This window comes from Lepidochelys kempii, chromosome 3 (assembly GCF_965140285.1).
Source record: "Lepidochelys kempii isolate rLepKem1 chromosome 3, rLepKem1.hap1, whole genome shotgun sequence".
In the NCBI taxonomy this organism is placed as follows: Eukaryota; Metazoa; Chordata; order Testudines; family Cheloniidae; genus Lepidochelys; species Lepidochelys kempii.
The window spans coordinates 9,244,393-9,269,289 of NC_136382.1; the positions used below are offsets into that span (position 1 = coordinate 9,244,393).

Sequence of the window (24,897 nt, forward strand, 5' to 3'; positions counted from 1 at the left end):
TCAGACAGCATTAGGGAAAAAAAAAACCCCTTAAGACTTTACTATTTTAAAACCTGATGCAGCAAAAGCAAAAGTATTCATCTTTAACGAACCAAGATAGTCAGTAAAAGGTTTGATATGGAAGTGAGGTTTTGCACATTTACATTTTCCCCCACTCTAAAATGCAGGTTGGATATAAGCCACAAGACCAAAAATAAATCACTCCATTTGACACATCTTAACAATTAAACCTTTTAAACTTAGCATTACACAAGCCCTAGTTCTTATCCTTTCACTGCCAACATTTCACTTTTTTTTCAGAAACTATGATAAGGCTCTTGAAGATCTTAGCCATGTAAACATGTTATAACAGGTCAAGAATTTAGGAGCAGAAAGAAAAAAAGGTAAATAACATTTCTTTCAAGAGGTCTGAGGCCAACAAGCTAACCTTGTTTCTGATTATGTCACCTACAAAAGCACTTTTTTGTACCACAGGGTTATATTTTCTCACTATTTAATATGCTTTCTACATCAGCTTTCAATAGGTTTTTCAGTGCAAGTGCTTACATCAACATTTGTTTGGTAAGGCTGGAAAGAGTCTTGGTGAACTGCACAAACTTTCAACTTTATTGTCTGCTGTTATGTGCTGAATGCTCTAAACATCAGGGATAAGAGCGGCATTGAGCATATAGAGGGATTTTGAAGTTACAAAAAGAAAAAAAGGCAAGTTCAATTATTTTTTAATATTCTGAATACTCCTTAACTTTGTTTTCTGAGGTATTCAGCACATAACTCTGTATTGAATGCACTCACACTCCACCTTTAATCACAGTCAACAATTTCACTGTCTGAAAGGTATAAAATCCCTCTAATCCTCTCCATCCATGGATTTTTTTAAAGCAATCTCTCAATTTACATAGAGTCTGAAGGTTTACTATTGTCCCCAGAGCAGTAATCTCTGATGTAACCTGCTATCCCAGGAATTAAGCAAAAGCCCTTTAAAAGGGCAATGAACTTGACCTACTTACCCATAAACGTGAAGGGCTATCCTGACAACTATTACGAAGGGATAAACAAAGGAAGTAAGTAATAAGATTTTCTCCCTAACTGCCAAAATCAAAGAAAATGCAAACCTGTGCTATCTCCTCTGTTTTTCTTAATTTCTCTTCCCAGGTGACAGTCATTTCCTGGATCAATTTCTCTGATTCCTCCAACCGATCCTTTAGTTCTGGTGATTTCATAGCCTGCAAATGAAAAAACAAGACATTGAATTCCTTGATATTAACACCTTAGATTAGACACATCAACTCGACAGGTCAATAAAGGAAACTTAACCCCCACTCCTACCGCAGAAAGAATTCATCTTCCTCGACACATTTAACCAAATCACTTATCACCACCACTTCTCTCGTGTACTGCTAGTTCCAAATACAGACCCTCAAAAGAGAGAGTTTATCTGCCCTAATGTAAATCAATTACAAGAATTCTTTCCATTGCCAAGAAGAGATCAACTATAGACTAAGCCCATCTTGTTGCCATATTCAATTGTGAAGCTTCACTGGCTGGTATCTAAAAGAATCAGAGAGATTGTCAGAAATGCTGGGGTTGGCCTGCTATCACTTTCTCAGTAATTTTTCCCACAAAAGGGCAGTTAGGGTCCCAATGATTATTGTATGGTCATTATTGCAGAGATTTATTTTTGCATGTCCTGGGTTTGGCTCCTAAGAGATCACTTTTTTTCACATGGATCACTCAGACAGCTGAAACATTCCTGTTTGTATTTTGCAAAGCTGGAGACATGGTGATCCTAACAGAATGCTTAACACTGGAATTTTATCCCCTTGTCAATTCATTAAGTTTGTTGGCCTTCATGACTCAGTCTCATGCTTACTCTAAGAGCCAAGTGGATAGATATTTTCCCCTTGAGATTGGTATGGGGCTGATGTTTCTGTATCATATGTAATGTCCACCAATACTAGTACTGGGGTATTCTTATTATACTATCTTCGATAGGAAGTAGATTTGTTATAATAATTTATGCTTATTTGTGTATCATTTCCATTTACAAAATGAAAATACTGTCAACCACTAGGTGTTTACACAACGTCAATCAATGCAAGCAAGGGAGATTCAGGTTAGATATTAGGGAAAGCTTTCTACTATAAGGATAATTAAGCACTAGCATAGGTTTCCAAGCAAGATTGTGGAATTCCCATCATTGGAGGTTTTTAAGAACAGACTAGACAAGCACCTGTCAGGGATGCTTAGGTATACTTAGTCCTGCGTCAGCAGAGGGGTCTGGACTAGGTGAGGTCACTTCTGACCCTTCATTTCTACGATTCTGTGAAACATAGCTCCTCATTGGACCAACTCCCTAACCCCACAACCATAATGTCCTCAAGAAGCACACAGACTTCACTGCATGCCCTGAACAGACTCCAGATCTCTTTGACCAAGAGCAGAAGCAAGAGCTAGGAGTATAGGTTCCTCCCCTTTACTGGAATTTCCCCAGCCCCCAATATACAAGTCTAGGGACTGACAGCTGGAGCATCTCAGCAGATCAATTGTACAGATAAAACCTGCAGAAAGGCCTTTTACGTATCTAAATCACAAGAAATTCATAGCTCATAACCAATAGCACGGATTGTATCCATGAAGGAAAGGGAAGCCAGTGCAGTCTCTAGAACAAAGGCCTAATATGCCTAATTCCAATAAAGTATTGATTAAGCAAAGGCAATGGGATCTAGTGAGAAAAGCACAAAGTTGGAAATAAGTTATTTTCAAGTTCTAAATCTGCTTTGGTTATTTCATATGATCTTAGACAAATCACTTAACATCTGTGTCTGCTTCTTCATCAGCATGGAGATCAATTATACCTACTACACAGGGAGGATTTTTTGGTTGCGGTTTGATTAGCGCATGTACATGAGATATATAAAGTTAGTGCTAAGCATTAACTACCTTATTTTGACACCCAGGTTACACAACATTGCATAGTTATAACTACAAAATACAAAGCTCTCAGATATACAGGACCAAAACCAGAATGTAAAAAAGCAGGCGCATCCCCAGAGAGTCTGGATTAGTTGATTGTTTAGTTTCCAAGATCAGCACAGAAATGTTGGTGGACTTAGTGTGGACACAGTACCACCTTTTGGAATTAGTTCCAGAAGAGTTAGGCTAACTTGACTCAACTAGTATAGATAAAATAAAAAGATCAAAAGAGAGGAATAAATCTTATTTGTCCAGTAAAAAATGAAAGTGTCAGATATTGTTCTGCTTACAGCTATTTGAGAGAGAAAGTGAGGGACACCGACACCAAAAGAAAAAAATACACTGTAAGGTCTAAACTTAGAAGTGAACTTCAGAATGTAATTCTGCGACTGTCCATATGGGTCACTAAACATTTTGTTCATTTTTTTTTTTTTTTAGAAATATGTGCAAGCAATTATTTTATGAAGATAAATAGGTCATATACAAATGCAATAAGCTGGAGAGGAAGAGAGGCTACAAATACAGCTTATGATCTTTACAGTGCAGACTTTTAGCTATAAGCGGTGTACCATTTTTGTATTTTATGTCAATTCCATTGAGATGATGGTGGGGGTAGGATTTAACACACAGGAAAGGAATGATCACTTATATTACATTGTTTTAGAGAGCTGGCTTCCATTATTTGTGCACTAAACCCAAAACTAAAACATGAAAAAAAAAATCAAACACTTTTGAAAATCTCAGCCATTGAGCCTCATAACACTCCTCTGATGGAAGTAGTAGTATCCCAATTTTCCAGAATGAGAAACAGACACAGATTAAATAACTTGGCCGGGGCCATAATCACAGCACCTTCTTTAGCGGTTCTGGGAAGAGAACCCAAAACTACCCTGACTCCTAGCCTTGTTCTCTAACCATTAGATCATGCTCCTGCATGCTTCCATTCAGTTTGAGGCACAAATAAATCACAAATATCTTGTCTTCAATACCTGAAATACGGGATATATTCATAATAAATATTGTTAAATGATTTTGAAAGTTGTAAGGTAAACAGAAGACATGTGAATATATTTACATCTTGAAGAAAGTGTTGTAATTCTGCTGTATTCCTGGGCAGTTAGATAAAGCCCTCCCAATAGCAAGCACAGACTTTCAAATGTCTGTGTCCCGTGTTCCATCTGTATGTCTTTCTCCCTGCTTGATCTCTGCCTAAGCTTGGACACTACAATGTGACCACTCAATGAAACATTCCAAGGGAAGCTTGCCTCTCACATTACCACCCCCACTAGTCAACACTCAGCAGCCTCATATGGATAAGAGAAAAACGGGGAGAGGAAGAAAGCTGAGGTGAAGAAAGTTGATGTTGATTTTCCCCATAGATACCGTCTAGTATTGCCTTACTGATGTTTATCTTCAAGCCCAGACAAAATATCCAACAAGTGTCTTCATAGGATTGCAGCAGCATGAAGTAGGACACACAAAGGAGCTGTGAACAGCTAGTATATTGTACCTCTGCTTTGGTGAGCTGTTCTCTGAGCTTCTCCACCTCCTCTCGGAGTTCTCGGATGATGCGGGCATTGGGGTCTTCATTCACCACGGCATGGTTAACTATGTTCTTGGCCCGGTCTGCATATCTCAATGTGGAAAGGGTCTCATCATAGTTATCTGCTGCTGGGCTGACTGTTGCCACCATGGCAGTCTTGCTATTACCACCAAGGCTGTCCTGCAGGAGAGCAAAGGAAAGAAATTAAGGCAGGGTTTTTTGTTCATTTGTTTTTAAAAAAAGAGCACTGAAGAATAAAGGAGGGGACTGGTAATGAGAGAGCTTTTTACCCCAAGCCCACCAGTTCAAATCCAGTCCATGTAGGTAGTAACTAAAAGCTGTTTGCATCTGAAGGCTATTGGGTGGCCTATGTATACTGGGTTGATGGCCTCCTTAGGTCTTCTATTGGTACCTATCTCTATAATATCTGAGTGCCTCCTCCAGGAAAAGAAGCCACTTGAGAAGGTTCTCTTTCCTGCAATCATGAGCCTTCATCACTGGTCCAGAGTTTCAGTGTTGAAGAGTGAAACAAGAGAGGGCAGGAGGGAGAGAGACACCCCATCTTTCAGGTAGATTAAGCCAATCTGATTGAGGGTTCTAAAAAGTCAGGCCTGTAATTGCTGACAGCATCATTGTCCATCTAAACAGATTGACCAAGGACTGTATCATTTAGGCTAAACTACTTTCTTCTCCCTAGATGTAGTCCCTCCTGACCAAGGGTGAGGGAACGTTGCATTGTTGTTCCCTATGCTGTATTTGTTCTATGATTGATACAGAAGACTAATCTTCAGAGCTGTCAAGTTCATCTCGGGGTATCAGTGGCCTCCACTCATCTGAGGGGCTTTTATTGTTTTAGTGAGATCCGTCTACCATTTCATGTTCTCAAATAGTCTGGCAACTTTCACAAATACTGAGTGTAGATTTAAAAAAAGTAATTCTAAAGTATCTGGCAACCTCACATCAGCAAGTACATGCCAGGGATGATTGTCAGGGACTATTTAAGACAGAAATGTAGGACCTCACTCAATCTATGTATTTTGTAGGTTACATTCAGTAGTTGTTTAAATCAGCAAGCTCTGGTAGAGGTCCCTTGAGGCAGGAAACATGTTGCAGTGGCACAAAATGGCTATAACTCCATTTTTGGGGAGAGAGAAAGGGAAGAGAGCTCATAAGAGACTAATGGAACCCAGCTCTAAATGAAGCATAAGCCAATGGAGCAAGAACTGGTTTTCAAACCTGTTCTAGTGTCTAAAGCTGCTTCCTACCACTGGGAGAAGTCCAGTGAAGCAAACCAGCAGTTGCATCTCCTGCCATCCACAGGAATTAATCTTTGAGTCAATGGATATGATGCAACAGGCAGGGGATGATGTAATTTATACATTCTTGTGTCGGCTTTCCTGACCTTAGCTCTGTGTTCTAGTTAAACTCATTGGTGGGGTGTCCTTCTCTAACAAGCACGTCTATGATGAGCCCACATAGGGTGCAGAAGCAGACAGCTATAACACATTTGCAACAAAAGTTACACCAGAAAGAAAACAGTATATTACTGTGCATCATTTTAATCAGCAAATTGGAGACCGGGCTAATAATAAATGCTTGTTCAATACAGAATGATTTGTACAAATACCAAACAAAATATTTGTCCTAGAAGGTAAATAGCTTGATGCTATCTGTTTAAAAACAAAAAAAAAACAGATCAAAGATATTGTACTTGACCAATTTGTCATACAAAGGTTTATAAGTTTTTGGATATTTTTGTTTTACATACAGCAAGTTGTAGCTTGAATTTGCTACACTCAGAATGAAATCTAAACTGTTTAACACAACAGGAATAGATCTTCCAAAAAGGAAAATCATGCCACAAAAGAAAAATGAAGGCGTTCCTCAAGAAGTGGATATCACTTTAAAAGGTGCCATAAAGATAATCCCATCTAGGAGCTACCGTTATTGAGGTCATGTATCCATATTCTCTGAGCCAAAGGGGAAAAGTCTTTTAATGCAGTAGTTCTTCATGTATTCCATACTGTGACCCTTTTTACATATTGGGGCTCCTCTCTTACCCTGCAAGATGGGAAGGACAGGGTGGTCTTGATCCTCAGGTTGACAATCCCTGCCTTAGTGCAAATGTAACCAACATGGCAGGTGCAGCACTAAGTTACATGTAATATCACACCACCTACAATCAGTTTATGGGCCAGTTATTAAATTAAATGGTTTTGAGGATTCAGTGGCCATTTTGCTGGTTTTAACTGCTCAGGCTTTCTTCCAGTTTACTACACACTTTACATATGAACACGACTCACTAAATCAGAGAATTTCTCTGCCCTTTCTGGGCACACTGGGGAACCGTAGGTATACAGGGAGATGTCAGCAAACCAGTAAAGTGCCTGAAACCATTATGGCTTATTGCTAAAAGCAGCCAAGCCAGCAGGCCGTGAAGTGGCCATGTAGCAAACTCAGCTTGACCAAGGCAGGAAGGGAGGGGGTTCTGAGTGCCACAGAAAGCACAGCTTGACCCCGCGTCCTTCCTGATAAGGATTGTGTTGAAGTTGCTGATACAGGCATCTTAGAAGAGCAGGATGTGCCCCAGGAATGTCTATTGGGGTCTCAAGGCTGCAAACTCTGGGAAAAACCCACCCCTGGTTAATCAATAATCAGAAGGAAGCCTCTTGCTTGACCATTGGAACTGCTTGCTTAACAAGTTTTCTTTAAGGGACATGTCATTCTATTACTAATGTATAAATAAGGGGGAAAAGTTTGAGGTAGTGGGACTCTTCTGGACTGGACTCTCCCTCTGGATGCATCTTGTGTTCCCCACTGGCAGATGGGCTGCCTCTGTGCCACTCGAGACCCACACTCAGCTTTGGTAATTATCAAGGGTTGGGGGTGTTTTAGTAACCTGTTGCGGACATGTGTAAGTGCTTGAGACTAAGTAAAGTTTAGCTTTAAGTGAAAGCACTCTTGTGTTGTCCTGTTTGTGCCAGCAATCTATCAGTCGGAAGGTCGTGTCTCCCCTGATTTATTTCCTGACACCACCTCGCACAAAGTAAAAGTTACCAATAGCTTTGGGTTGAAAGAACCCCGCGTAACATAGGAAGCCACTGGAGGATTATCAGCACTTGAGTGATTTAGCCTGTGTCCTCACTGCGAAGTGAGTGAGCTACCAATCAGAGTAAAAGCTACACCCGAGCTCTAACTCATAGCCCCAGCCACACCAACTAGCCCAGGTTTAAAGTACCAAACTCAGGTGACAGATTTCCGTGCATGGATAGAAGGGGTGTGTTAAGGGGCAGCATCCAAGTAAGAGTTACCTCTGCAGTGAAATCATATTTCAAATGAGTTTATTTTATAGCTGCAGGCTAGAACTGGGCAAAAAATTTTCAGCAAATAGTAAATTAGCCTTGAAAAAAATGCTTTTTTCTGCACCAAAAAAAAAAATAATAATAATAATTTGGGTCAAATTCAGCAAATAGTTTTGGCCAAAAATTATGGGGTGGGGAGAATTGAAGTTTAAATGGTTCATTTTGGCCATTTTGAAATGAAATGTTTCAACTTTTCATTTAAAACGGTGTTTCATTTTGAAATGTTGTTATTTTTAAATAAAAGGTGAAACATCTGAAAAGTGAAACACAGAAAAAACATTCAGTTCTGGTCCTGTTTTCTTTAACCCAAAACAAATTTTTTTTTGGTTCAGCAAGACAAGAATACAATTTTTCGCTCAGCTCTATTTCTGGCCATACAGCTAATTAGCAGTGGTTTACGTTCACCATCATGCTAATTATTTCACATAATTATTTAAATATGTAGGTTTGGTCATTACTAACCATTTTGTCGCTTTATGTAATAGGTTTAACCGAGCCATCTAATCAGAATCTTTTACTATCAGACGTTAGCCCCAAGCTTTATGTTGTCCTCAGAAATCACTTTAAAAAAAATATATATATATATATATATATATATATATATATGGCATCTCACTCAAGAAAGCAGAAAAAAAAATTCTGCGCTTCTTCACCTTTACTTTATTAAGAATTCGGCTTCCAACACATTCTTTGGAGATAGAATTTTGTGGTCCAGTTTCTGAACGCACAGAGCACCTCTAGTTTCCACTGACTTTAGTGATTTGCTCAATAATTCTGAAAATTAGGCCATCTGTTTTGAAAGGTGACTAGCAAAGTTTTTTTTTTTAAATGTGTCTTGTTTTTTTTCATTGAGATTTATACAGAGGTTATGAAAGATTTATTTACATATTTTTCTGCTTGATTTTTAAAGTTAGAAATAGATCTTCCTGGATTTTACTCAAGGATCACTGGAGATATAAGTTTGTTTATTGTGAACTCAATTCATCTTCACTGAAGGGCTGAAGGTGATGAATCTCTACAGAGGTTTTATCTAGGGCTGTCGATAAATCGCAGTTAACTCATGAGTAATTTTTTTGAGTTAATCACAATTAAAAAATTTAATCGTGATTAATCGCACTGTTAAACAATAGAATACTAATTGAAATTAAATTTTTTGGATTTTTTCTACATTTTCAAACATTTTGATTTCTATTACAACACAGAATAGAATGTGTACAGTGCTCACTTTTTATTTTTTATTACAAATATTTGTATTGCAAAAATTATAAAAAATAGTATTTTTCAATTCACCTCATGCAAGTACTGTAGTGCAATCTCTTTATTGTGAAAGCATAACTTACAAATGTAGATTTTTGTTGTTGTTACATAACTGCACTCAAAAACAAGACTATGTAAAACTTTAGAGCCTACAAGTCCATTCAGTCCTACTTCTTGTTCAGCCAATTGCTAAGACAAACAAGTTTGTTTACATTTACGGGAGATACTGCTGCCTGCTTCTTATTTACAATGTCACCTGGAAGTGAGAGCAGGCATTCGTATGGCACTTCTGTAGCCAGAGCTGTAAGGTATTTATGTGCCAGATATGCTAAACATTCATATGCCCCTTCATGCTTCGGCCACCATTCCAGAGGACATACTTCCATGCTAATTATGCTCGTTAAAAAAATAATGTGTTAATTAAACTTGTGACTGAACTCCTTGGGGGAGAATTGTATGTCTCCTGTTCTGTTTTACTTGCATTCTGCCACATATTTCATGTTATAGCTGTCTTGAATGATGACCCAGCACATGTTTGTTTTAAGAACACTTTTCACAGCAGATTTGACAAAACGCAAAGAAGGTACCAATGTGAGATTTCTAAAAATAGCTACAGCACTCGACCCAAGGTTTAAGAATCTGAATTGCCTTCCAAAATCTGAGGGACGAGGTGTGGAGCATGCTTTCAGAAATCTTAAAAGAGCAACACTCCGATGCGGAAACTACAGAACTTGAATGACCAAAAAAGAAAATCAACCTTCTGCTGGTGGCATCTGACTCAGATGATGAAAATGAACATACGTCGGTCCGCTCTGCTTTGGATCATTATCATCAGCATGGACACATGTCCTCTGGAATGGTGGCTGAAGCATGAAGGGACATATGAATCTTTAGCGCATTTGGCACATAAATATCTTGTGACAGTGGTTACAACAGTGCCATGCAAACGCCTGTTCTCCCTTTCAGGTGACATTGTAAACAAGAAGCAGGCAGCATTATTTCCTGCAAATTGCAACCAAACTTGTTTTTCTGAGCGATTGGCTAAACAAGAAGTAGGACTGAGTGGACTTGTAGGCTCTAAAGTTTTACATTGCTTTGTTTTTGAATGCAGTTATTTTTGTACATAATTCTACATTTGCAAGTTCAACTTTCATGAAAAAGAGATTGCACTACAGTACTTGTATTAGGTGAATTGAAAAATACTATTTCTTTTGTTTTTTGCAGTGCAAATATTTGTAATAAAAAATAAATACAAAGTGAGCACTGTACACTTAAACAGGAGATGATGTCCTTCAAGAGCCAGGCCCATACAATAGAATGGGGGCCTGAACTACAATTCCCATAAGGCAATGCCCTGATAGAGAAATGCAGTCTAATGTTCTCTTGAACTGGTCAGAAATCTAATATTTTGGATCTGTTAAAAAAACTAAATATTCAATTTGGGTGGAACTGATCTGAAATGAAATATTTCATTTTAATTTTCCCATGGTCAATTTCAATTTTGTGGAAACTTTATTTTCCTATCAGAAAATCATTCTAATGGAAAATTTCCAACGAGCTCTAATCTTAAATAATCCATTAAATGTAGGTCAAAGATTGCCACTGGGCATCATTAAAACTATTTGTCTAATCATTTCATTCAGGAGAACGCATTGAAGCTTTCCATAACAATCCTCAACATGTTTAAATTCACAGAATAAATACCATTGGCTTATGGGAATATACTCTTTGCCTGCATAATATAGTCCCATCCCTACATGTCTGCAAATAACTGTCTTGCAGGGCCCACTCCAAATAAAATAGCAATGTACTCACATCGCAGCCATTGAAGACTATATGGGATCCAGTGTGAACTTGCCCTCTTCAATGTGGTGTTTTTTCTTGAGCCAGGGACTTTTTCTCCTCTCCGAAATACTTTCAAAAATGTGAAGCAATTGGCAAACGATCCCAGGTTTGTATATACAGTATGTCCAAAATCAGGCCCTTTTTAGAATCCACGGAAAGTGTCCCTAGTTTACACTTTGAGAACTTCCATTGCATCAATTAGCTTGAAAGCAGAGTTTATAATAAAACTGCTAAATTGGAACTCTTCTCCATAGGAGGCTGGGCCATGCTATTAGTGATACGCCACCATGGTTCATAACCTGTCCATTATTAATTTTTTAATGGTCCCTCCATTACTGTGTTGACTGTTCAGGCCCAGCTCCAGGGCATCCAATTTATTTTTATATATAATTCTCTGTTGTGCAACGGCACTGGTTCCTTTATTGCACAGTGGGAAGGGTGAATGGAGACTAAGCTAGACTCTCATAATGAAAAAGAGTAAATCTGCAATGGGTGGGGGGCTTAGTATGTCAGAGACAAGAACAGAATGGAAATAACTAAGAAAAAAAGACTAAAACCAGCCAACTATGTGTTGGCACTAAAATTATTGTGAGAACACTATTGGAATGTGAAATTTAGACATTACTTTCCTAACCAACACCTAGAACAAGAAAATAGTTTACGAGGCGATCACTGTTCTCAGTTCCTACATTTTTTCTATATTTTTTCTTTTTAATGTGCCTCAAACTGCAGAACACCCACACAGAAGGCAGAATAAAGAGAATGTATAATTGATAAAATACATCAGAAGCCTGATAAGTTGGTAAGAAGATTGGTTATTATTTTTGACCAAGTTCTCACTTGCATTTAGTTGGGGATTGGTCCTGCTTTGAGCAGGGGGTTGGACTAGATGACCTCCTGAGGTCCCTTCCAACCCTGAGATTCTATGATTCTGGTGCGGCTCCTAATGGCTTCAATGTGAACAGAATTGTGCCCCTAGTATCTGTCATCCAAGGATCTTCAAGTAAGTTATAAACCTGAAGGGCCAGATTCTGAGCTGGGTTCGGAGATTCACAACATTCCTGTGACATAAATAATTGTCGTTATACCTGTTTTACAATGGGGAAGATGGGAACAGAAATACTGAATGGACTTGCCCAAGGTCACACAACAGGGTACAGAACCCAGAAGCTGCAACTGGCATTGTTATTAAAGTTTGTTTCCAGTAGTGTCCACAATGGACAAGGTGCTTTCCGAAGATAAAAGAGCATGGTCCCTGCTCTGAAGAGTTTAGAATCTAAGATAAAAAGACCAGGACAGGAAAATAGATGGAAAGGGGATAGAAGCAACATACATTAGTAAAGCTAGTAGATGGCCCATCTTGCAATACAAAGTCTTGATTATGTCAATGGTTATTAAAATTTGGTCTAAAACAGTGGCTTTCAACCTGTGGTCCACAGACTATGTCTAAGATTTCCAAAGGGATCTACACCTCCATTCAAAATGTTTTAGGGGTCCGCAAATGAAAATAGGTTGAAAACCACTGTTCTAAAATATAGATTATTCCCTAGTATCCTAGAATACATTCTCTCTCCTGCACCACATTGAAAAGGAGTGGCACATTGTACAATAACAATCCCCAAATGCTCAGACTTTAAAAACAAGCTTGGACATCTTTAATTGATGAATTTTTAGTTTGACCTTTCTTTAAAATGCAATCAAATTATCTTTTTCACTAGGTATTAGTTAAAAATTTCACCCTTGAGTTTCACTTAAATGAGCCTGTTTTTGAAATTAAGCCTTTGTTAGGATTTTAACCTGGCTGAACATGAACAGGACAAAGGAAATGAGCTGCTTGGAGGAAGGCATAACAAAAGTCTATTTCTGTTTCTGAGCTTCAGCCCTTACTACGCATGCGATTGCCATCTTTGCTATAATGTATCGGGCAGGTGCTAAACATGAATCTCAACCTATTTGCTGGATTATGTTAGAAAAGGATCAGCATAACTAATTCTAACAACATGGGAAAGCCTCTGAACAGCTTTCCATTTCTGCTTCCTCAGATTCAGTTACACATGTATAGGTCTCACTACTGCAGTAAACTGAAACAAACCAAGCATAGCTGATTACAACATTGCAGAGAAGCGAAGTACATTTGTTTCAACAAACTTCAAGACAGTGAATATAAAGGCAAGGCTATATTTTAGCATAGATAGGAAGTGTTATGTGTGGCAGCATTGTGAAAAAAAGATTTACTATATAAGAAAAATAAAATGATCACTTCTGCTATTCTATTGAAGCTTTTATACAGCTTCATCACTGTAGTATGTGATGTTTAAAATCTTAGTATCTACAAGGTTAACTTGTTAACTGAATTTCCCAATGTTAACTATTACAAAACAATATTGTGGGAAGGTTTGTTAAAGGTAACCACTGGGAAAATCAAGTCTCATAGTGCTAAGAGGCTATATCAGTTGATCTTTTATTTCACTACTGTATCTAGCCTAAGATGCAATGAACTGCAATGAAGGTCAACTATTGAGGGCCGGGGGAGGTGTGTGTTCTGTTTGTTTTTTTCCAAATTTCATTATAGGAAAAAGTTTAAACATTTTAAATACCTCTATATCTTACTGTTCACTTTTTATTTATTAACACTTGCAAATAAACTATGGGAATGGAGAATTCATATCACATTATGTTTAAAGAGATCACCTAGGGATTATGTGCGGGTGGTTAGGCTGGGTGCAGTCTAAAAAAGGATCTAGCTTTAGCAATCACCAGGTAATAGAGCCAACATAAACGTTTGTGGGTCTGAAGAAATCTGTTTCTTTTCCAGCTTATTTCTTTATACCAATAAATATCATAATTGCCTCTTGATAGCAAGGAAGCATAGGACAAAGGTAAGGAAGGAAGAGATACCAACTTGCCAAGATTCATAACTAAGTCTGAGAGAAACATTTTGAACTTCACAATTTTGATGTGGAAAATCAGAAAAAAAAATTAAACATTATGGGATACTGATGCCCTACTGGGTCTGCACCTCTATAATGCAATTATTTTAAAACCTAGCCAATCTGCCTGTCAGTCACTCAATCTGTACCAATGGAAGGAAAAGCCATCTCACTATAAGGAAAGCAATTGCCTCTTTGGCTTTAGATATGAAAGCAACCACACATACTTTTGCTCTAAAAGTAGCATATTCAAAGACCAGGAGAAAACAGGATCTTCCTTAAGTTTTCCTTAAGTGTGTCACAGTCACTGCCCAAACTTCTCTCTTTTTGGTTAACTGCAGCTTACCATCCTTTTATAACCACTATATATAAAAGGAGGCAGCAGGAGCAAAACAAAATCATTTAGATGTCAATGAGCTTCATTTGAAGTCCTCCTAGATACAGTTTCTTTTTGCAACAGTAACCTTCAAATCAGAATTATTTGCAGTACAGAAACTGACTCCATAACTGCTCATTTCACATGAGCATGAGAATATGACTGCAACTGGACTGCAGACTGGAATATGTTTTGTGAATACACCCCTGCCTAGTTGACGCAAAGGGCTAAACATCTTATCCAAAATCTCTGAAGTTAATCATGTCACCGATGACGTTGGGTAAACTTAGGTCATAAGGAGATGGCCCATGTTAAATTAGCCCCAGAGTTCTGAGTGTAGCTGTTAGTGAGTTGACTCAAAAAGCTGGACCGAAATATTTATTAGATCACTTCAAAAATATGCCCTATACTTTTGGCCATCACAGGGTTATTACCAATAAGCAGGGGAGATAGAATTTATCCTGTGGAGACACTAACGGCTAATACCCTTCTAATTCTTCAAAGATAAGACTGCTGCATATAAAACTAAGGTTAGATGATGGAATAATCATATTTTACACATTACGAAGGAAAAATTCTCTCTCTCTCTCCTCATGCCACCCACTCCAAAGATGTATGAGAAGTTCACTTACTTTAAGTAACCAAGTGAGCACAGAATCACGATATGGAACAAATTTGTTCTTGTTCTTGCCAGCAGCCTGATCTGCTAGAGCAGAAATAACCAGCCCAAGAGTTGTAAGGGACCTGCATGGAGAAAGTAACCAACCCATGAACAAGTGAAGGGATCTGTAATTCAAAAAGCCCTTTTAAATGTGATAGATGCCCAAATAAATTGAAAAAGTTACTCACCTTGTGCAGTAACTATGGTTCTTCAAGATGTGTCCCCCTGTGGGTGTATCTGCATCCCTGCGCTGTCGATTGGAGAACTTTGGTAGCAGTCCACCCTGCTCGTGCATGCACTGTTCCTCGTCTGCCATGAGGTTAGCCAGTATGCATGGAAAATCCCTCCTTAGCTCCTTCTCTACTGCAGAGTCAATTACCAGAACTCCAAAGTAGAGGGGAGGAGGGTGGGTCATGGAGCACCCACAGGGACACACATCTTGAAGAACCATTGCTACTGCACAAGGTGAGTAACTTCTTCTTTGAGTAGTGTCCCTATGGGTGCTCCACTGCTTTGAGTAGTGTCCCTATGGGTGCATCCCGAGCAGTGTCCACTACTGAAGGCTGGGGTTTCAGAGTTGAGTCTATTATGGATGACAGCACTGAGGCATCGAATCTGGCATCTGCAGCTGAATCCATGAGGATAGCATAATGCTCTGCAAAGGGTGTGTGCAGATCCCCAGGTAGTTGCTCTGCAGATTTCTGAGATAGGGATACCTTTGGAGAAGGCGACAGAAGAGGTGACTGATCTTGTAGAGTGTGTGCATATTGAAGACAGGGGTATTACATTACACATCTGGTAATAGAGCTTGATATAGTTCGAGACCCATTTGGAGAGTCCTTGAACTGAAATCGCTACACCTTTCGATCTATTTGCACCAGAGAGAAAGTGTCTCAGAGATTTTCTAAATGCTCTTGTCCTGTCCAAATAGAAGACCAAGGGCCTCCTCACGTTAAGCATATGGAGGATGGTTTCCCTATTATCCTAAAGAGGTTTAGGATAGAAGGTTGGAAGTTGAACAGGCAGGTTTATATGAAACGTGCAAGTTAGCTTGGGAGTGAACTTTGGATGTGGACGAAGAGTGACTTTGTTGGAGAACACCACCCTGAGGAGGGGATGTGCTACCAGGGCTGCTATCCCCCCCTATCCCGCTTGCTGAGGTAATGGCGATCAGGAATGCTGTTTTCATTGAAAGGTGAGTAGACAAAGAAGTGGCCATGGGTTCAAATGGTGGTCTAGTCAGTCCTTTTAACACTAGGTTGAGAGTACACTGAGGAGTGGGAAGTCTAGGTTGGGGAAAGAGTTTTGCTATGCCTTTGAGAAATCTCTTTGTGGTTGGATGAGAAAAGATAGAGTATCCTTCTACCTGTTGATGGAAGGTTGCAATTGCTGCTAGGTGAACCTTTAGTGAGCTGATAGAGAGACCTGATTTCTTGAGAGGCAACAGGTAGTCCAGGACTATCAGTAGGGTGGCTGCATTCGGGGTGACGCCTTTAGGTTGACACCAGATTTGAAATCTTTTCCACTTTTGCAGGTAGGTACAACGAGTAGCTCCTTTCCTATTGTGTAAGAGCACCTCCCGTACTTCCTCAGAGAAAAATGACTCTATGTGATGGAACTATGAAGGAGTCAGGCTTTGAGTCACAGCATCTACAGGTTGGAATGGGGGGTGCGACCCTTGTTCTGCAATAGCAGGAACAGAGTGATTGGAAGAGTCATCTGTGGAGATAGTGGCAACTGCAACACATAAGAGTACCACATCTGCCTGGGCCAGATGGGAGCAATCAGTATGCTTGTTTCTCTCTTTTCACTTTCAACAGGACTTTCAGAATTAGAGGAAATGGGGAAAGGTGTAAAGAAGACCCTTGTCCCATAGGAGGAGGAGGAGTGTCCCCCAAGCAGTGTCATCTGATCCCAGCTCTGGAGCAGTACTGAGGGCATTTCTTATTCTGATAAGTAGCAAACAGATCTACTGTCATAGTCCCCCATTGTTGGAATATGTTATGCAGGACCATCAAATCTACTTCCCATTCATGGATGAGTGAGAACTTGTGACTGAGGTTGTCTGCTGTAGTGTTGTGTATTCCCAGCAGGTAGGCTGCTAATATTAAGACCATGTGGGAAATGCACCAGTTACATAACTTCAGTGCTTCCATACACAGGGAGTGTGATCTGGCACCTCCCTGACGGTTTATGTAATACATGTAGGCCACATTGTCTGTCATGACTTTTGTGTGCGTGTCTTTGATCAGGGGGAGAAAATGAGCACACGCATTGCTGACCGCTCTGAGTTTGAGCAGATTGATGAGAAGGTGTTTCTCAGATAAAGATCATTTGCCGTGCACCATGAGATCATTGAAATGTGTACCCCATCCTATGAGGGACCATAGAATCATAGAATATCAGGGTTGGACGGGACGTCAGGAGGTCATCTTGTCCAACCCCCTGCTCAAAGCAGGACCAATCCCCAACTAAATCATCCAAGCCAGGGCTTTGTCAATCCTGACCTTAAAAACCTCAAAAGGAAGGAGATTCCACCACACTCCTAGTGAAAAAAGTTTTTCCTAATATCCAAATGCTTCGGTGGTCAGGAGTAACAATGGAGGAGGCTGAACAAATGGGACTCCCATACATACGTTCACCAGGTCTTTCCACCAGCCAAAGAATTGTTTAACCTTGGTGGGCATTGATGATAATTTGTCTATGCTGTCTCCATTTGGCCTGTAAACCAAACTGAGGCATCAGTTTGGAGGCATCTTATGCAGTCAGGCATGAGCTATGACTGATGTGCCCACGGCCATATGCCCTAAAAGCTGAAGGCAGTGATTGGCCAAGATCTGGAGGCTGGATTATACTGTCTTTACCAGCATGGAGAGATTGAGGAATCTGTGATGTGGGAGGAGTGCTTTCGCTTGGATGCAGTTGAGGTCAGCACCTATGACTTCTAGTCTTTGCACCAGTGTTAATATCCGTTTTTGTGCATTAATTTGTATGCCCGGATTCTGGAACAGATTCAGTGTAGTTTGGGTGATTCGCTGGGCTTTGGTGAAAGAACATGCCCTGAGAAGGAAGCTGTCCAGGTAAGGATACATCATGATGCCCTGAGTGCGTAATAGGCCGCCACTACTGAGAGGACCTTGGAGAATACCCGGGGGAGGAGGGGGGGGGGAAATGAGAGGTATTCTGCTGCAGGGTATTCTGTACTGGCAGTGGTAAGAACTGTGACTCGGTATGATAGAAATGTGGAAATACACATCTTGGAGGTCAAGGGCCAAGAACCAATCTCCTTTCTCTAGCACTGGAATAATCGTCGATAGGGTGACCATCTTGAACTTCTTCACCTTGATAATTTGTTGAGTACTCTGAGGTCCAGTATGGGTCTCCAACCTTCCTTTTTCTTCAGAATTAGGAAGTAGCAAGAGTAGAAGCCTTTGCCTGTTAGATGTGTGGGCACAGGCTCTATGACTCCTACGCTGGGGTGATGGCTTACCTCCTGACACAGCAGACTCTCATGAGAAGGGCTCCTGGAGAGGGAAGGGGAAGTTTGGGAGGGGGGGGAAGGAGAAATGGATAGCGTATCTACTCTGAATGATCTCCAACACCCACTTGTCAGAGGTTATCTTTTCCCAGGTGCTGCAGAACGGGATAAGATGGTCTCTGAAGGGATGTGTGGGGTTTTCCAGTGTGAGATGGTGAGCAGAATGTTCTATAGGCACCTCAACCAACCTGTCAAAACTGCCATTTTGAGGTGGAGAACAGAGAGGAAGTTGATTGAGATCCTGACTGTTTTCGCCTGAGGAACTTAGGCTACTTTCTCTGCAGCTCGTAAGAGCTCTGTAATCAGTACGGATATGTGTATTGTGATGAGCTGGGCTTAACCAGTGGCTGAGGGCTGTATTTTCTTTTGTAGGCAGGAGTATAGATCCCAAGGGACCAAAGAGTTGCCCTAGAATCCTTCAACATGTGAAGGGATGCATCGTCTTCTCAGCAAATAACTTTGTCCCTTCAAAAGCAAGGTCGTTCCACCGTAGTTTGGACCGCTTCAGGAAAGCCGGACAAGTAAAACCACAAAGCCTGTCTCATCAAAATGGCCACAGAAATCAAGTGTGCCCCTGTGTCAACTGCATCTTGCATGGATTGGAGGGACATTTTAGCCGACAGTTGGCCCTCATTGACTATGGCCTTGAATTGTTCTTTGCGAGAATCAGGCAGTTGCTCAATAAAGGAACTGGAATTTTGTGCAGTTTTGGTAGTCATACTTTGCCAATAAGACTTGGTAATTTGCTACACAGAACTGGAGAGTGGCTGATGAATATGCCTTCCTGCAGAACAGATCCAAACATTTCCAGTCCTGGTTATAAGGGGTGGATCTGAACTGCTGCTGGCAGCCCCTACAGTTAACTGCATCCAAAGTGATGGAATTAGGAGGCGGGTGGGAAGAGAGAAATTCTGTGTTCTTTGCTGGCACGTAATACTTTTTGTCGACACGCTTGCATATTGGCTGGACAGATGCAGGGTTCTGCTATATGACTTTAGCAGGGTCCAGGAATGCCTCACTAATTGGAGGTGGAGGAATACAAAATGTCCACCAGCTTGTGGTAAGATTCGGTCATCTCCTGCAAGGGTATTTGTAGGGCTTCTGCCACCCTCTGTGCCAGGTCCTGGAATAATGTGAAATCAGCCATTGATGGCAGAGGGGATCACCGTCTTGTCTGGTGACGATGATGAGAAGTGGGCTTGAGGAGGGACTTCTTCCTCCACCTCAGCCTCAATCTCCTCTCCTGCCTGTTCTTGGGGTTCAGAAGCCCTCAAAACCACAGCAGAAGGAGGGTGTCTCCTTGTTTGCTGATATGCCATGCTAGAGGCATGGGAGGCTTGCTGTCTCTGAGCCTGCCAAGGGTCCCAGTGTGGCCATTGTGGTGAGTACGGGCCCAGTGGTTGGTACCATGGCTGACCAAACCAGGGAGGCTGTAGATCAGGTGGATGATATGCCTGATGCTCACAGTAAAATTGAACCCCATATGGCAGGTGAGAAGAGCAGCTGGAACCCAAGTTTTCTTGCTCATTTTCTGACTCTGACAATGAGAAAGGCAGAGCATGGCAGGGAGATGTCTGTGAGTCCAGGGCTCTGCGAAAACTTGGTACTGGGGCCCCGATACTGAGTAGGGGTGAGTCAGGTGTGTTGGACATCGAAAGATCTGTTGCACACCAGAAATCCAGTGGTGCAGATGACGTCAGTACTGTAGGTAGTTGTCAGTGCAGAGAGGCTTGCACCGATAGAGTTGGAGATGCGGACTTGGCCTCAAAGTTTATTGATGCCAGATGCACCGGAGTCAGTACCGGTGCTGATATCCGTACCCATGGAGCCTTCCCCGGGGTGGAACGTCTATGTTTTTCATGTCCCTGCAGTACTGATGTTTCTTTGCCCATGCCCATTGGGTCTTTGGGCAGTCCAATTTCCTCTGTCATTCAGTACCACGTGTGCCCTGGGTACCAGTTTTAGATGGTTTGGTGCTGTTGATACCAATGATACCGATGGAGCCGGAGATAGTTTTCAGCTCCATCAGGGCTCACTACAAGGACTCACAGACCTTCTCCTAGAGGCTCATCTCTCTAGGCTCACCTCCCTTCGACGTAGGGGGTTGCGATGAGAGTTCCTGTAGGGACTCCGGGGTTGAAAGACTGACTCCATGAGCAGGAGTTTGAGAATAAACTCTGTCTTTTCTGGACCTGGGCTTTCAGCTGCTGGCACAAGACATACTTTTGTGGAATGTTCTTTTCTCCCAGGCAGCGAATGCACTGTGAGTGTCCGTCAGTCACTGGGATAGACACACTTTTTGGAGCTGGGCATACCCTTGTCGGGGGGCGGGGGGGGAGGGGGGGTGTCACCCCCACTAGGGTTGGTGAGAAGAAAACCTTTTCTTCTTTTTTAGGCACAGCCAAACAAAAATACAAATGAAGTAAAGAAAAAAAGCTTCAAGGGAAGCTAAAATTAGCAAATCTAAAGGAAGTTAAATATCAGTGAATGGACTGCTGAAGCTCCGTCTCTTGCCAGGAGCTGTTAAGGAGGGATTGCTCACACATGGTGGCTAGATTCCTGGCAGGTGAGGAGCAGTGCATGCATGGGTGGGACAGATGGCTACCAAAGTTGTCTGATCAACAGTGCAGGGACGCAGGCACACCTACTGTGGAGCATCCATAGGGACACTACTCGAAGAAGCAGCTTACTTATCTGTTCTGTAACTGCTGTTCTTGGAGACGTGTTGCACATATCCATTCAACTCTTGGTTGGTGCGCACGCGTCCAGTACAGCCCATATAAACTCTATCCTCTGAACGGGTGAGAGGACAGACTTTTCTGAGTTGATCAACAGTCCCAGTGCCTTACAATGTGACTGGACAAGAGCTACAGTACCTGAATCTCGAAATGGCCTCTCGCAAGCCCGTAGTCCAGATAGGGATAGATATATACTCCTAACTTTCTCAGGAAGGCAGCTACCAGTCCCATACATTTTGTGAAAATCCAGGGAGCTGCCAACAGGCCGAAAGACAGCACTGTGAACTGGTTTACCAAGAATCTGACATACTTCCTATAGTCTTGATAAATCTTCACATGAAAACAGGGAACATTTAAGTCGAGGGTAGCATAGCAGTCTCCAGGATATAGGGAGGGGGAAATGGAAGCTAGTGACACAATAAAAAATTATCTTTTTTAGGTATCTGTTGAGCTGATGTGGTTCTAAAATTGGCCTGAGATGTCCCTTTGCTTTCAGTATTGTAAAATAGCAGGAATAAATCCCAGTTCCTCTGTGACACTGAGAAACCTCTTCTATGGCTCTCACCCAGATGACAGTTTGAACCTCCTGAAGGACGAGCACCTCGTGAGAGTGGTCCCTGAATATGAACACAGAAAGAAACAAACTGAAGAGTGTACCCTACTTCCATGGTACATAAGACCCATTCGTCTGAAGTAATTTGGGACCATGCACTAAAAAATAGGAGAGATGGTTTGCAAACAAAGGGGAAGGAGAAACTAGAATCATGGGCAGTGATCTGGCATCCTCGATTCAATCATCAAAATGGTTGCTTAGTACCCCCAAGGCACCTAGAGGGACCAGGAGGAACTGGAGGGGAAGAAGTTGGCCTGCACCTATAATTCCTACTTTTTTCCCTCAATAGGTCCTGGTGAAGTGTAAGAATGGGTATTTGTGGGACTGCTGAGGACAACGGTGCTTTCTCAAAGCGGCAAGTGTATACATGCCCAATGACTTCAGAGTTGCCCTGGAGTCCTTTAAACTGTGAAGTATACCATCCGTCTGAGCTGAAAACAGGGATGATCCTGCTGAGCTTCCTGGAGCCCTGAAGACTGTAACCATGAGCATGGCTGTGGCACAAGCCATGGTTTAGCAGCCAAATTAGTAACATCCAAACCAGCCTGAAGCAACATTTTTGCCACTAACTTCCCTTCATCCACCTATGAAAGGAACTCCTGTTTAGTGTCCTCAGACAGCTTGTCCTTAAATTTCAGGACAACATCTCAGATGTTAAAGTTATATTGCCCAATAAGGCCTGCTGGTTGGCAATTCTAAGCTGTACCCTTGCCACAGAATAAATTTTTCTACCAATCGAGTCCAGCTTTTTGGCACCCTTTGGCTTAGAGATAGCCGCCTGTGGCCCCTGGACTTCCCTCTCTTTGGCAGCCGAGACAATGAGTGATCCCAGAACAGGGTAGGAATAAAAATGTTTAAAGCCTTGTGAGAGAACATAATAGCTAAGCTCCTTCCCACTTGTTTTGATGTGGGATGGAATGAGGAGAAAGTTGCCACAGCCACAATGATGGGGTCTAAATTAGCTGTTACCATGAAAGAAAAAGATCTTGGAATCATTGTGGATAGTTCTCTGAAAACATCCATTCAATGTGCAGCGGCAGTCCAAAAAGCTAACAGAATGTTGGCAATCATTAAGAAAGGGATAGCTAATAAGACAGAAAATATCATATTGCCTCTATATAAACCCATGGCATGCCCACATCTTGAATTCGGCATGCAGATGTGGTTGCCCCATCTCAAAAAAAGATATATTAGAATTGGAAAAGGTTCAGAAAAGGGCAATAAAAATTATTAGGCATATGGAACAACTTCCATATGAGGAGAGATTAATAAGACTGGGACTTTTCAGTTAGGAAAGAGACGACTAAGGGGGGATAGAGGTCTTTAAAATCATGACTGGTGTGGAGAAAGTAAATCAGGAAGCATTATTTGCTCCTTCTCATAACACAAGAACTAGGGGCCACCAAATGAAATTAATAGACAGTAAGTTTAAAACAAACAAAAGTAAGTATTTCTTCACACAACACACAGTCAATCTGTGGAACTCTTTGCCAGAGGATGATGTGAAGGCCAGGACTATAACAGGGTTCAAAAAAGAACTACGTAAGTTCATGGAGGATAGGTCCACTAATGGCTATTTAGTCAGGATGGGCAGGGATGGTGTCCCTAGTCTCTGTTTGCCAGAAGCTGGGAATGGGCGACAGTGGATGGATTACTTGATTACCTGTTCTGTTCATTCCCTCTGAAGCACCTGGCATTGGCCACTGTCGGAAGACAGGATACTGGGCTAGTTGGACCACTGGTCTGACCTAGTATTGCCATTCTTATGTTCCAGAGTCTTGATGGACGCTAAAATCACCTTATCAATTGATAGTGCCAACTCAGATGGCACTGCTGGGGCCACAATGTCAATGATGCAGTGAGAAAACTCCTTAATCTCTTCTACTTGAATGTCCAAGGCTAAGGCCACCTTTTAAAGATCTCTTGGAGAACCTTGTAGTCATCAGGAGGGGGTGAGGACACACCCGAGGAACTACTTAATGGAGGGGGGGAAGAGGGAGTGGAGAAGAGGAAACTAGCACAGGTTGAGGCTGGGCCTCCTCTGATAGTTGTTCCACAGTATCCTCCTTTGAATACCTTTTTCCTGCTCAGGAACAGGCTGGACTTGATGAGATGACTCCCCACATCTACTTGAGGAAACTGAACATGAATGACACAGAGGATCTGTAAATAGGAAGGAATGCTCATGGGTTCCAGAATGGCTACAAAAGGCCTTGGACTCCAATATCTTTCTGGCTACATGTCCATGCCAGCACCAGTCGCAGAATCTCGCAAGACCCCGGGCTGGTAAAGTATGGGAGAGAAGCGGTGAGACACACACTGTGGCTGAGAGACATGAGAGCCAACATCCAAGAAAGAAGAATCGGCATCTCCTGACCATGGAGGGGCCATTTCAGTTGGCACTGGAGACTGGTGCCAAAAGTCCAGAGAAGAACAGAGAGAAGCCATCACTACTGGCTTCCCTCTGGATGGTACAGACAGATGATGACTCAGGGACATGGGAGGTTGATTTGATACCGAGTGCTGCAACGAGGAGGTTGATGCTGAACAGTCTACCTATACTGTAAGAGAGATCTCCTGCCCCACTGGGGACAGCAGCGCTAATAAGCTCAGCAAGTTCCTTGCAGCTGCAAATGCCTCTGGCATGGATGGTATTGGAATAGTCACTGACCAATACACAAGAGACAAAGATGGTGCCGCAGATGATAAATGTGCCGCTTTGGGCCCTGGACTCAATGTTGTCTGCTTCAGTGCCTGAATCAACTGTGCCATTTTATCCAAAGAGTGAGTGGAGGAGTGCTTCAATTTTGATTGAACTCTATTCGACACTTTGCCCCCATTCTTGACAGACTTAGGGATTGGAGATCTGCCTCTCCCAGCAATGTCTTTGGAAGACTTCTGCTTCTTCCTGGGCACCCGCAAGGATGAGTGGTGCCAGGACTCAGTCAGCAATGGCAGTGTACCGCTCACACATGCCACACAGTTCGCTCTCTGACCAAGAAGACTGTGAAGGTGGGCTCAGAGCAGCCTCCATTAAAAGAAACTTCAGCTTGGCTTCTCC

The 24,897-nt window shown here is 41.7% G+C and overlaps 1 protein-coding gene across 5 annotated transcripts in view; it reads right to left on the reverse strand.

Annotated features, from left to right (window-relative positions):
• The window catches only part of KIF13B (kinesin family member 13B), a 206,194-nt gene that overhangs the window by 94,622 nt on the left and 86,675 nt on the right, over positions 1 to 24,897 (reverse strand). For 4 of the 5 annotated variants that reach the window (XM_073335650.2, XM_073335648.2, XM_073335649.2 and 1 more), the window contains exons 10-12: positions 14,919 to 15,030; positions 4,484 to 4,696; positions 1,113 to 1,223 (exon numbers count right to left, since the gene is read on the reverse strand). In XM_073335650.2, the coding sequence (XP_073191751.1) occupies positions 1,113 to 1,223; positions 4,484 to 4,696; positions 14,919 to 15,030 (436 nt within the window). The remainder of the gene's footprint in view (positions 1 to 1,112; positions 1,224 to 4,483; positions 4,697 to 14,918; positions 15,031 to 24,897) is intronic. The other variant, XM_073335651.2, reaches the window with a different exon arrangement.